We start from the raw sequence: 14,532 nt of genomic DNA on the forward strand, positions 1-14,532 counted from the left end.
GATCATAGCTGCAGTCCACAGTAGTAAGCCAGAATCACAAATGGTCAGCAAAACAGGCTGTAAATACACAGAGAGAGGAAAAGCTAATTGATTTAAAGGATACAGTGGTAATCATTGTCTCTTTCTTTTAATGCAGATAAAATAGCAATTCCAGATTTTGGGACAGGTGCTATGGAGAACTGGGGGCTGATCACATACCGAGAAACAAACCTGCTGTATGATCCTGAGGAGTCAGCCACATCCAACAAACAGAGAGTAGCTACTGTGATAGCCCATGAGCTGGTTCATCAGGTATATTTTAGGACATGAGTCACTTTTACAGTGTTTCAAATATATAGTCACAGCATTTTAATCTTGAAAATACTGTCATTAACTTCGTCTCAGGATCTTCTACATGTGCTCAAAATCTGATTGCAAAATATCATGTTAAAACAGATCCCTGTAAGAGCTTTAATATACCATGACTACTGCCTTGGAATTTTTCTCAGGAAGTTAGATGCTTGGGCCCAGACTGTCAGCCAGTTTATGAAAATCTGTCTAAAATGTCTTAGAGAAACTAATTTACGTGTGCAGATGTCTCTTTTGGGCAGGCAAACAAGAACAGTTATACACTGTGGAGGCTGTCTGATATCATATCCTTAAAAGCATAAATCATCAAATCAAAAGGAAGAAACTAAAAATATTTTCAGTGGCACATGAATCATTAGCAATCTCCCGAGTAATATGTAATTTTATAATAAAAGTGATGTTTTAACACAAGGCAAGGCTTGTGTTAAAACAAGCCTATATTCCTATTCAAACCCCAGAATTATGATAATTTTCATCTGGCAGCAGAAAGAAAAGTAAGCAAATCAATGTTCTATATGCAGATGTGAGATACTGAAATGTACATGTACTATTTATCTAAACCTATATCTTTATGTTTATAATTGTAGTGGTTTGGAAATATTGTAACCATGGACTGGTGGGATGACTTGTGGCTAAATGAAGGATTTGCCAGTTATTTTGAGTTCCTGGGAGCAAATGCATCAGAACCAGACTGGAATATGGTAATTATTTCTGCCTTGTGGAGGGTTGGCAGGGCAGGGAGGAACATTTTGGAAGGGAGTAAAATTTAGACAAGGATGATGAAGACTTAAAGTATATTTATAGAAAACTAACATAGTGTAGTACAACATAAAAAAGAAGTTGGTCTAAGTTTTTCAGCTACCTATATTATGGTCTGAAGCTAGTCAGAGTAAACTTTGTGATATTTCAGTCTGCAGGGAAGAGTCATTCTTTTTTAACAAGTGAGTCAAGTGTTCGGTTATTATGGCAAATAACACCTAGGTGGGTTCTGGACAGAGCCTTAACAGTTTTGCAGGGTCATTAAAGGTCTAACTCTGAAAGATGGAGATTTTCCTGTGTTTATTTAGTTGGGCTGTACTCTCTTTATGGGACTTAGGATTGCCATCTGATATGGTAAGGGCTGGGAACCTGGGCCTGTCTCTACAGCTTACACTATTATCAAGGAAAATAGTGGACTCCCATTCAGCTCCTGCCAGCATTGTAAGTGTCCTTTCAAATGCTCCAACTCAGACAATCTCTGTTCTGTACTGTGCAAAAATAGGTAGTGACAGTGGATAGCCGAAGTGCTAACTGTGCCAGCTCCAGACACTCTAAGGGTGTTGCAAAGAAGTTAGCCTTAAATAGGCATTATATTCTGTGAATAAAGGGAGTTTTCTTACTCCTTCCTTCCCCCCCTCCCAAACAGATGTGATGGCACAGAGCATACATATTTTCCCCAGCTGTCCAGGTGTAATGAGTTTCTGGGTGCTAAGACATACACAACTTATTCCAGTGGAAAGGAGCAGAACAGGTTTTGCATAGGTTGAACCTGTTGAGATCTACCATCTCCTGACCTAGTGACTTTAGAAGCAGGCAGTGCCTACTTGCTGCTTTCCCGACCTCTCTCCCTGCAGAGTGGCTAAGAACAAAATAATTCCTTGACTCACTTTTACACTTTAAAGCATCTGTGGTCCTAACTATGTAAGAAAAATTCTAATTACTGAGTTTAAAATATAAAAGACCTTTTTTTAACCTAGATACTATGTTAATCTAAGATCTAAGACATTTCAATGTTATCCTAGTGAGTATTAGAAGAGGAAAGCTAAATAGAATTGTAGTCTTTTTTTGGTCAATATTGATTAGGAAATAAGGGGATTTTAACTGCTGGCTACTTAATCCTTTTTTAAAAATTCAAATCAATTTTAAAAAACATTATAAGCCATGGGATGGGGAACCCTGCCTCCTTCTTCCCTCCCTCCCTTTCTACCCAGCTCCTCTTTTGCAAGAGGAGAGCGTAATGCTTTGTAAATATTGTCACACTTGTGAAATTGGTAACACAGGCTACTCTTTTTGCCCTGCTGGAGGCAAAGGAGGGTGGGATGGGTGTGTCTATGTTATGATACCCACAGAACAACAGGATCTGAAAAAGGCAATTTCTCTTAGTTAAGGAGAAATTGTATCCCTCCCCTCTCAGATGAAAAACAAGAGTTTGCAAGTCCGTCTTTAGAAGCATGAAATTTCATTCTATTTCAAAGTGCCTAGAGAAGTTGAAGTTCAAGCTACTTATTTGAGAAGTAAGCATATACTCCTGCTTTTGTTTCCATTCTAATGTCTTCTTTTTCTCAGCCTGAACAGGTTTTAATTGAGGATGTGCTTCCTGTACTGAAGGATGACTCTTTGCTGTCTTCCCACCCAATTGTATCCAATGTGTCATCTCCAGCTGAAATCACCTCTGTGTTTGATGGGATATCCTACAGTAAGGTAGGATATCCTTCTGTTGTGACTTTGGATGCAAAGGAAGGGGCAGCTTTGGAGAGGAGATAAAAGCCAAGGGTGCTTATAATCAGGACTCCCAACTCACTTGAGCTGTGTCTGTGCAGATCTTTGTTCTGGGACGTTCCCAACTGCTGGCAGTGATGGTACAGTAAAAAGCAGCTGTGAGAGGAGCAGAGCAGCCAGAGCCTCGTCAGCCACTGTGCACCATGCAGGCCTGCTCACAGCATGCAGCAATGCAGGCAAAGCACAGTGTCACCAGCCTCTGCCACTAGAGTGCTGGGTTTAAAGTTAAACTAAACCAGGTGCTAATCACATCCCTCTCCCATCACCTGGTGCTGACGTAGCCCAGTTATGTCAAGGCTCATAATCTAACACAAGGGCAGAGGAGGCAAGAGCAGATGTCCAGGTATATTTTCTGTCATTTCTCCATCACACCTGCAGGCCAGCATAACTTCTGTTTTGAGGAAGCAAGGCAGGGAACCAAGCAGTGAAAGCAGGAAAGTGACTTTGTATCTCAAGTTGCTCACAGTATCCCAGCCACCTAAAAAACCTTAGCAAAAATGGGCTACACCAGCTTCTACTGGCACTGGCTTAAATTGGGAGATAGTTCCACATTTCACTGAAAGTTGTGGAGCTCAGGAGTGCATTGGAGTACAACAGTCCAGTAGCCCAGGAGGTGGTAGCAGACACTCCATTAAGCATTTGATAAGATTTTTGCTCATCCCATCCCAGAGTGTGGCAGTGAGGGCCTGCGCCTATAAAGACTCCCTAAGGAGCTAGCTGGAAAGATACCTTGGGTCTGCCTGAGCAGAGAGACACTGGAATGCTGGAGTCATCCAACCACAGTTGTGACCCGGGCACACAGAGACCTTTGGAAGCCCATGGTCTCTGGTAGTACTTGCCGTGTGGGGCAGCAGCTTGGAGATCAGCGCTTGTGGGAAAGTGCTGTGAGGTCCAGAGGCCCAGCCCTTGTGGGAAAGTGTTGTGAGGGACACCAGCAGCCATGCTGAAGATCATCACTTTGAAGACCCAGCCTAGGGGGCTGAGGCCAGCTTGTCTCCCTCCATATCAGATGTAACCAAAGCCACTTTGTCCATAGAGAAGCCTTAAACATGCAACAAAGCAGGTGTTGCCCCATATCTAACCAGGGAGTCTCTTGACTCAAGGACCCCAACACTGTTCCCTGTTGTTTTCTGCAGGGCATCAAGAGACAAGCCCAAAGAAACACAGGAGAAAACACCCCTGTCACTCTTCTCCTCAACCAGCCATCTCCCATGCTGCTTCTGAACCTGATACACCATATTTTTATTGGCAGCTTCTTATATTACTCTGTCAGTGTTCCCTATCTGATTCTGTACCACGTTTCCATTGAACACACAAAATCCAGCATTATTAAATACTGCTTGTTGCTTTCCGTCCAAGCTCCCATTATCAGCTAAACATAAAGTATATATTGCATTGACTTTAGCTTCAGCTGTGCTACAGTCTGTAACTATAGATACCACTTTTATTAGCTAGACTTTATCCATCCATTTCCATTAGTTTTCTGTTTTCAATTGTTAAATCCTCTATCCAACAATACAACCAGTATTTATTGCATCATAAATGCCTCATAGTCAAACCATAAACCATGTAAAAACCTGCATTGTGTAACACTGTTTTTAAATCAAACTAAAAAAAGTCACGAAATATGCAGAGCTAAATCAAATACTCTGGATCAAAATGTATTTTAGTGGTAAGCTAAGCAAGAGACATACTTTTGCAGGGTCTGTAAAAACAATGGACAAAAAAAAATCCTAGCTTTTACTCATCTCTTTGTGCCTAGATAATTACTACATGAACTCATTCTTTTTAAGCAAAAACACTTGAGGACTTGTACATTGTTTGGGAACAGTTTGCTTGGGATATAATTTGGCTTGGGTTATAATTTGGCTTGAAAGAGAAAGTCTTTGCGTAGATTTAGCTCAAATTACTGTTGGTATTTATATATAAATGCGTGACAAAATTAGCTTGTTTCTTTTTGGCTTCTCTTTTGTATTTTTCTTTTTAAAACCATCTTCTCATGATAATATTAATCACTGAACAAATAAAGCATAATTTGGAATGCTCTCTGTTAGTCTTACCAGAACAACCAGAGAGCTTATCCAATCCTAAAACCCTAATGAATTGCCTAAGGGTCTATGGAGTCATTGCAGCGTATTCTGTACAAGATCCTCTAACTGCTCTAGGATTGATAGGGCATTATATGCCTAGGAAAACTCTACTAGAGTAGAGCTGGTGAGTAAACAACTAATGTACATAATTGTTTTAATCTGCTTTTAAAAAGTATTTACATCCCATCTATTTCCCAGTTTAATCCTCTCTCTTACTTTGAAAGGTTTTATTAAAGTAATAATGATGGGTTTTATCTTAAATAAGTTCTGTTAGAAATTTGCTCTTGGACCCCCACACTTTTGGAACTTCCCAGCTACAGAAGTTTAAGACTAATCTTCCACATTTCTGCCACAAACAAATCTTGTCATGTACTTGGCAATTACTATGAAACTATGTGGGTGTTGATAAAAGACTCCCCCTATACCACCATCAGAGAATGTCAGCTACTCAAATTAAGGTCACTTTCCTGAGCCTCCCCAAATAGTTGTAAGAAAGGGAAGTTATTAAAATACTGGTAGTGATTTTTGTTAGGATGAATTTTTCTCAAACACACTCCATCATGAACTACAGAGGAATTACAGGGAGGGGGGGGGGGGGGGGGGGGGGAGAGAGACTGAAAAATAATAGTAGAAGGTGCAAATGCATTAAAATTTAAAGCAAAAGAAGTCTCTACTGTTACCAAATGCATGTATAAGTATGTATTTGTACTTTGGCTTTTAATATAAAAGGGAGGGGATGGTTTCTGAGAGGTCATATCAGATAAGTGGCTGAGAGACAAAGCTGAGGAACTGAGGTTCCCTAGTGCAGACTCATGGCCTTATGACCACCATTGATCATTAAGCAGCTTTAGGATTTCCACTAATGGATATTTGTTCTAAATGTTACTGAATTGGTTTTGAACATATTCTATGGCAAACACATCAGATTTCTGTATCAGAAAACAGTCATCTGCTGACCACCTTGACTCCAACAATAGCCTGAAAAGCAGTTTGAGGCATATCTGTTCAAACAGTCCCTCTGCCATGACTCATCTAGTCATTATTCTCAGATACATAAATAGACGAAACAGGATTTACTGAGAATTCAGATAATATTCTTGTTTTCATGGGACAACTGGATTTTTAAACCATTCATAGCATTAGGCTCTCAGCTGCCCCTTGATTTAGCTCAGAAAATGAAAACATGCTAATCCTAAAATTGTACTTTGCATCTTAGATGGAGTTTGCACTCCTTTTTTTTTCCTTCATCATTTTGTGTACACTCTGTTCTTTGTTCCACATGGCTCTTCTACTTCTCTCTCCTGTCTTCCTTTTGTTTCTTTCTTCTTTCAAGGTCCTAATTATTTGGTTTATTTCAGTGACGTCCAAGTTAGTCACTCTTCTGATCCCAATTCTACCCTGCTTCAGAGGCCAGAGCTCTTACACTAGTCTTCAGCAAATCTCATTCCTTATCTTCAGATGGCATACCCACCCTGTAAAGCCCCAGATTTGCAGCATTTTTAGAGTTCCCTTCCTGTTCTGTTCATCTGAAGTCACTGCCCCTCTCAGGCTTTTCCCCTGACGGGGGTAATCCCCAGATGCCCCCACCCCTGTCCTGCTCAACACAAAACAGGTGGAGTGGCAGGACAGTAAGCTGCAGCAGCAGGGCTCAGGGGCTGAACATAGGAACAACTAAAGACTGAGTCTCACATCCAGATTTAAGCTCCACCAGGTAGGCATGCTATCCCACAAATAAAGTAGAAAAACCACTTCCTTAGTCTGATGGGTGATTTCTATTTTTGCCTTATAAAAATACTCATTCCCATGTTGCCTTTTAGATGAATGAAAATCATGTCAGAGCAGTGTGGACTGACCTTCTCCCCTTTCCCTTTGTCCTCAGGGTGCATCGATCCTCAGAATGATTCAAGACTGGATTACACCAGAGCTCTTCCAGAAAGGCTGTCAGGTAAAGGTGGCACCAAAACCTACCAGACATACAGCCTATCTTCATGTGACAGTAGCAAAGCCATTATTCAAAAAGTGAATATTATAGATCCTGGTATTGGTAGCAAAAGTACTTAGTGGATTTCAATACTGAGTGGACAACATGGAGGGGAAGAAGTTCCATGCTCCCACAGAAGCAGGAATGTGAACTGCATAAAGATTTGATAGCCAGACAGTGATGACCTAAATTCCTGACAGCTTTTAGTGGAAAAACCTCCTCTATCTCACTGTTATCCTGTTGTCAACTAGGATCCTCTCATTCTGCTATAAAGTGTGTCTGTGTCTTCCTATGGCCAGGATCCTCCAACCCACACAAGGCTGATGTGTAGGGACACTCTTAGAGGCATAAGCTCATCCATGCCCTGATGCAGGGACACCCAGCCCTAGAAAGTCAAGGTAATAGGGAGAAGAAACGAGCTACATTGCACAGTTCACAGTCCTTTCTTGTGGAGGAAAATGTGGTGCTGCAAAATGACAAAATGGGAGAAAGAGCCATCCCAGAAGGAGAAAGCTTGTTTGTCCTTTATTCTGAACAGACATTGGTAACAAGCATTACAGTGCACAATTACCACATTTGTTCTTACTTCCCTCTCTCATGAAGTGCACATTTATGGGCTGCTACAAGATTGTTGTATTTTCCTGTACTTCCCCTTTCATTTATTCAATCAGAACAGTTACCCAAGACGGGAAAATACAGCCACCTTTTCTCCAAGAGCCTAACCCTTCCCTTCTGCTCAGAGCCGTCAGGAGCACCAAGGTAGGCAGCTGTGGCCAACAGAGATACAAACAGCACCATCTACTGACTGAACACCACCAGGAGCAGGCGACAGGGTAGGAAAACACCCGCCAAGCAGCCGGGAAGACACAGGATGGGAATAAGGTTTAGGCATTGCAAACTCTTTGCTGAACACCATTACTCCTTGTAACAATCGTTTTGATCAAAACTTAGACGTGACTAGACTTTCCTACTTCCACTCTGAGTCCACAGGTAGCGAAATTTCATTAAATATCTTCCTCCTTCTAAACAACCTCTTACATTAGTCAGAAATTTACAATAGGGTATAGTGGTGTCCATTTAAACAAAACACAAAGATATCTTCAAATTTACTTCTTACTAACAAGTCACTCTGGAAAACGCTGACTTTTGGTGTTACGGGATGCATTGGACAGCAAAGGAATTTCATCAGCTGAATACTGATCCATTTAATCTCCCACTCACAGTACTACCACCCCGTGTGTGCAACTGAGAGGTACTCTGTATCCCTGTACAACTGAATATGTGTATTGTTTTCATAGGCAAACAAGAAACACTGGTAGTATTTTCATGGTCTTTCATCTCTCTCTAGGCATATTTAAAGAAATACCATTTCCAGAATGCCAAGACACAACAATTTTGGGAAGCTTTAGAAGAGGTATGTTTTGCATTCACCCAAACGCTTGCTAATAAATGTTTCATATCTCACCCACTCATTTCAGTTTCTCAAACTTTTAATATTCTTAATATTCTGTAACTCTTCTGTCAATGAGAGATCACAAGCTAGGCAGCCTACCAGGTTTTTTTTGTTGTTGTTTTTTGGTTTTTTTTGCATAAGGCTGTGGGAGTGGAATAAGAGCCAAGAAAGGAGGTCTTGCTAACAAACACCCTGCCACTGAAACCTTCCCCCTGCAACTCAAACTCATTTCACGTGTGTAAACACCTCTCATCCACCATCGTGCACCCCATACTGTCTCTTTTCTCCCTCCAGATTCAGGTGTTAGCTCTCAGTAGTATCAGTTCCCAAGTAATTTTCATGCTTATATCCCTCTCTAGCTTCTGAGTCCCAGTTGGGTCATCATCTGTGCCACCATTTACTGATGTTTCGTGTTCCTTGAGGCTGGACTACTTTTTTCCATCTATCTCATTACCCCCCATTATGCTGGCATACTGCCAGATTCTTCCCTGATATTATTTCCTTTTCTTCCAACCCTGTGGGCATGCACACAGATGAAATTGTGCTTTTGCTGTTTAGTTCCAGTCTTCTCCTTGGTCCCAGACTTCTTCCTACTCAGAACTTCCTGCTTTCTCTCTCTAGTGCTTTGCATCTTCACATCATCTACCTCATCTGGAGAAGGAAACACTAGAAGTGACCTTAACTCATTTCTCTCAGAGGTGGCATCCTTGGGAGGTAGTGATAGCTTTCTCCAGCTCCAGTTCCTAGGACAGATGTTCAGGGTTCACAGAATGAATCAAATTTTACATTGGTGCAGCTGCTGGTGGTTAATACTGGCTCTTCCTTCACACTCAAAAAAGGACACACTGCAGGGAGGCTTCTGGCTTGGTGTTCAAGTTTCCAAATTATTCCTTTCTTCAATGACAGAAACCATAAAAGGATTTAATGGAGATTTTTTTTGTCCTGAACATGCTCTTTCCTATGCCCCTTTCAGCTCTTCTTTTTCTTAATACCAGAGACTTTCTTTCCTTCTAGGACTGATTTTCCGTTTTCACTGCAACCTTCTTCCATCATTCATAGGCAAGTAATAAACCTGTGAAGGAAGTCATGGACACATGGACTAGGCAAATGGGCTACCCTGTTTTGGAGATGGGAGATAATTCAATATTCACACAGAAACGTTTTCTTTTGGATCCCAGTGCAAATGCTTCTCATCCTCCTTCTGATCTTGGGTAAGTTCCTGCTGCAAATGTTGATTCAAACCAGGTAGAAACTAACTAAAATGTACCTCATTAAATGCATTTACAAAAACAAGTTAAATAAACCAAACCAAAATAAAAACACCCAAACGAACAAAACAAAAAACAACAACAAAAACAAACAAACAAACAAAAAAAGCCAAAACCATCCACAAATAAACAAACAAAACCTCAAAAACCTATATGGGATTTCTCTTGGGAAACACAATACCTCTCTAAATTCCATCGTAGTAAGCTCCATGAAAGAGCTAGTAAAACTAGAAGTGTATAAATCTGGTAAGATATTTTGTTTAGGAGATAACAAAACAATAATTCTCTCTTCCTGGAGGTAGGAGGAGATATTATAACCTTTTTTTTTTTTTTCTGGAAGGTAGTGATCATTTACTTAACCCATGGTTATAAAGATTATATATTTCCCATAGCATTTGTCACCAAGGGGAAATCTTCCTGGGATTAAGTATAACATACTATTAAGAGCAGCTGACTGCTCAAAAGGGCTTAATAATTTTAGCAGCCTTATGCAGGTGGCTGATGTTATGCTCACAGCGTACTCTGCTGTCCCACATCCCTGATTGCCTGGCCACAGTCTTGGTCAGGCTGTGCTGCAGCTCCATTCCTGCCCAAATTTCTCATCTTTGTCCTGGGCTTGCCCTGGAGTGAGGAATCTGCACCTACCCAATAAAGGTATACAAGGAGCTGAGGAGCAAGAGGTAAGGTCTCATCTGCCTCCCAGTGCTTTTTAATGAAGGAATTAGGGTTGTCTTGGAGAAGAAAAATAGGCTGGAAAAGGCAAGAAGCCCTATTAACTGTATCACAGTGGTTGCTTAAACTCCTTCATTTTTTCCATCTGTAAAAAAACTTTTGTAATACTTAGCCATTTATTTCAAATCAGCATTGCAAAGATTAACTAGTGTCTGCACAAAGCCCTAGACACATCAACATTAACCTTTACATCAATTATTGACATATAATCATCTTTTACTAAATTTGTTGCGTTGTGTCCTGCTAGAACATTGCCTGACATTATTTAGTAAATGTATATGTTCATAAGCACAAGTCAACTTCAAAAAACAAGATGTAAGCATTAAAATAAACAAACAAATAAAGACATATTGAAGGGGTTTTTTTATCATTTGGCTTCAAATGTAATTTGATTTTCTTTCCCATTAAATAATTTCAGTTACAAATGGAATATACCAGTCAAATTTGAGGGTGGTGATTCATCAGAATATATTTTCTACAATGCATCAGATTCTACAGGTAAATATCTTCTCTTTTAAGGATAATGAATGGATGAAACTTTTCCATATCATTTACAAAAAACAGAGCACAGAATGAACTTTCATACTTTCCAGTTTCAGGTCTGGGAGCTAGCACACAGCTTGGTTGTACTGCAGTTACTAGTAAATTCAGTGATAAGATTACTATTTCCCCTGTACAAACATGATGTCAATTTAGGCTCAGTTTCGGTATAGTGCTTAAGCACTGTTTAAATACAGTTCTATTCAAGGAAACATCCATGCATACTCTTAATTATAATGAACTAAAATCAATTTGGCTTAGATATGGCCATTGTCCAGTCCAAGAAAAGAGAAGTGGGAGGCTGATGAATGCTTGTGTGGCATGGTAAACTGGCAACTTGAGTTCAATTAAAGAAAAAGAACTACAAATGATTAATCACCTTTTCTTATGCTGATTTCAGAACTGAGAAAATTCCTACATGGTTCTTTTTGATCATTGCTCTTTATGCAGTCAAATCTGAATTTCTTCTACTACACCTCCAGTGGACAAAATTGTGGGGGAAAATTACTGACTTTTTTCATATTTTAAATTACATCCCATTGAATTTCAGAAATATTACAATTGGCTCATCTTTTCTTGTACTTGTTTGTAACTTTTTTAAAATGCAACTTGTCTTTTGTTCTGGGGTGGTTTTTTTGGTTTGTTTTTTGTGTTTTTTTTTGGTTTTTTTGTTTTTTTTTTTAACCTGGTTGCTTAAGTATCCATGCAAAAGCAAACAAAAATATCTTGTGTCATGCTACAAGTCAGAAGTTAGCACAAAGAAATTGTCTTTCTCTGATTTCCACATAATCTGAGGGCTGCAAGGTTCTATTAACTTCACAAATCATGCAAAGTCTTGATTAGGTGCTTACTTCTACCTTCACAAAATTTCTGTATTGCAGGGCAAACAGCAACTGTAGGGGAAAATCCCTTTAGAAATATTTTGTATGTAAAATCCAAACAGAAACGTGCTTTTAACTACAGCCACCCTCAAAACAGAGATTCAAGACCATTGTTTTCAATTGGAAATAGAAAAATTTTCATGAGTAGCACCACCAACTGGACCAGACCAAGCTTCTGAGAAAGAAACATTTTCAAGTATTCATTTTAAATGGGAAAATCCTTAAACATGAGTGCTTGCATGTTGCATGAAATCTCAGCCTATTTTGTAAATCTTTTATCAACAGCTACAAAAATAGAATCAAAGAAGAGTACAGGAAAGAAAAGTTAAAGTTACTTGAAACAAACTGAAAAATGAAACTAATGGAGGCTAAAATATGAGAACTTTAGTAGTGCACATAAGGATGAAAAATATTTAAAAATATATATTTGAAAGAACTGCTTCCTGGCAATTTTTTACTTCTTATGACACTAAATCTCACTATCCTCACCCTACTCACAATGACCTCCATTTCAAATTTAAGAAACTAGCTACCCCAAGTAATTACTGCAATTCATTTTTTTAAGATGAGCATTCATCAAAATCTGTAATTACTCATCTTTACTCAGAGCCATTTAGAAATAAATAAAGAATAAATAAAGAAATAAATTAAATTAAGGGTTGGACCTTATTTTGGACCTATTAAAACCAAATAATACTTTTGGAGTCAAGGAATCTCCAGTGAGATCTGCATCATATAAGGTGCACAAACTGATGACTGTTTGTTTTGTAGGAATTAGAATACCAGCTTCTTCTGATACTTTTGTGAACATTAATCCAGACCACATTGGATTCTTTCGGGTGAATTATAATAGCCAAAACTGGTCCAGCTTAAGCAATCTTCTGCTCCAAAACCACACAGTGAGTGTTGTAATGTCTAACCTGTCTGGTGGGTCTCATATAAGAGGTCTGTAGAGGCTGGGGTTTTTCTGCAAATATTCTGTATATTCTTGATCCCTCTTTTCCTCTTTTCATACAGAGGTTTTCACCTGCTGGTCGTGCAGGGATTTTGGATGACGCTTTTTCTTTAGCAAGGTAAACTAATTCTCTACAGAGATTTCAATACAAGTTCTTCGCTTTCTGTTGCCTAATAATTAGAATTCACGTAACCCAGGTGGTTGAAAGAAATTTTCTGACTTTGGTATGAGCTTTAATTCTTTGTTGCTTTATCTTGTACTCCAAAAGGGGTGCATTTAAGTATGAATTGTCGACTTGCATTATCATTGCGATCACGAGAAGCGCTCCCTTTCAGTACCATGGCAAGAAAAAAGCAGGCTTTAATTGCACAGGTCTTAGAAAGGGGTGTATTCTCCATATAATTAACAATAATGGAAGCACTCCAGAAGAGGTTAGATATCCAGAAAAGCAGAGGCATGCCTACAGTGCATACCAAGGCATTTATTAGCTACTACCTCAGCTAGTAGTTTGTTTAGAAACTTGATTGGAAACTTCTAGATCTTGTGCCCAGCCATGCTGACACAGATAAATTTTAGGCAATCTGTAACAGCCTCTAATTCCAAGTCTCCTCAGCCTTTCAGGATATTGACAACCAGCAATTCCTTTCTTTTTTTTTTTTTATATTAATGTCAGGTAGTTAAGGGCTGCCCACTTCTAGGCACACTGGGCTGCTGCACAATGCTAGCAGTCTTCTCACAACAGCACAACTCCTACAGTTAGGCATTGATCCATAGTGATACTTGGTTATCTCTTTGGAAAACACCTTCCAAGTTACATTCCAGACTACTTTCTCCCTCACAAACTTTACTATTTCAGGCCTTCTAAAGTAAATAGTAAATCTAATATCTTTGGAGAAGCAAGTTCTTTAAATTCATTAAAATAAAGGAAGTTATGTTTTCTCCTTCCACAGACCTGGACGTGTGAATTACACTGTTCCCCTGGAACTCACAAAATACCTGGAAAAGGAAACAGACTATTTACCTTGGAATAGAGCTATATCAGCTGTAACTTACCTTGCAAACATGTTCGAAGATGATGAAAATCTCTACCCCCTGTTTCAGGTGATGAAGCAAAATACAAGCCAGTCTGGCTTGGGACCACTGAATCTGATAATTCAGAATCTCTCACAAGAATAATGTATGTGTTCGTAATGCTGAAGTTTGTAATATGTTCGTAACTGAAGTTCAAGTGATTTTCAGTGTTGCTGAACTATTAACATTTACTTTTCATTACTATTCTCTTAAAAAAAAAACTCTCTAAACACTGCTTTGTAGTGGTATCTGAATTACCTGGATTCAGCATTCAGGACCATGCACTTGGAGAAAAGACATTATGCCTAATTATTCTTATATCTGTCACCATAAGGCATGTTACAGGTATTTATTAGTCAAGGCTGTCCTGCATTCAATAAAGAAGTATGTATAGGGCAGCAAAATCTCAAACACCTGTCCTCAGCTCAAAGGATGGCTATATCTCCATGTGGCAGTGAGTAGGTTTGTTAGTTGACCTAAAATACTGAACATGGTTTAATGGTCACTAAAGTAGGTATGTCGTGAACTATCATTTCTGGAAAGCAGTTGTGGCAGTGTGTCCTTGCTATAACCCCAGCCTTCATCTGGGAACACAGACAAGGTTGGAGAGAAGCAGGTTGGCTTTTTCCTATCTGCACATCAGTATTGCAAGCATTCAGACTTGGCATGCTATGG

The 14,532-nt window shown here is 39.4% G+C and overlaps 1 protein-coding gene across 1 annotated transcript in view; it reads left to right on the forward strand.

Moving 5' to 3' along the window:
* The window catches only part of LOC121348386 (glutamyl aminopeptidase), a 64,369-nt gene that overhangs the window by 15,087 nt on the left and 34,750 nt on the right, over positions 1-14,532 (forward strand). The window contains exons 5-14 of the mRNA XM_041427800.1: positions 137-291; positions 936-1,049; positions 2,674-2,808; positions 6,856-6,921; positions 8,306-8,371; positions 9,470-9,621; positions 10,829-10,908; positions 12,603-12,730; positions 12,849-12,904; positions 13,737-13,887. Of these exons, the coding sequence (XP_041283734.1) occupies positions 137-291; positions 936-1,049; positions 2,674-2,808; positions 6,856-6,921; positions 8,306-8,371; positions 9,470-9,621; positions 10,829-10,908; positions 12,603-12,730; positions 12,849-12,904; positions 13,737-13,887 (1,103 nt within the window). The remainder of the gene's footprint in view (positions 1-136; positions 292-935; positions 1,050-2,673; positions 2,809-6,855; positions 6,922-8,305; positions 8,372-9,469; positions 9,622-10,828; positions 10,909-12,602; positions 12,731-12,848; positions 12,905-13,736; positions 13,888-14,532) is intronic.

Source organism: Onychostruthus taczanowskii, unplaced genomic scaffold, assembly GCF_017590055.1.
Source record: "Onychostruthus taczanowskii isolate IOZ18803 unplaced genomic scaffold, ASM1759005v1 scaffold12, whole genome shotgun sequence".
NCBI classification, from domain to species: domain Eukaryota; kingdom Metazoa; phylum Chordata; class Aves; order Passeriformes; family Passeridae; genus Onychostruthus; species Onychostruthus taczanowskii.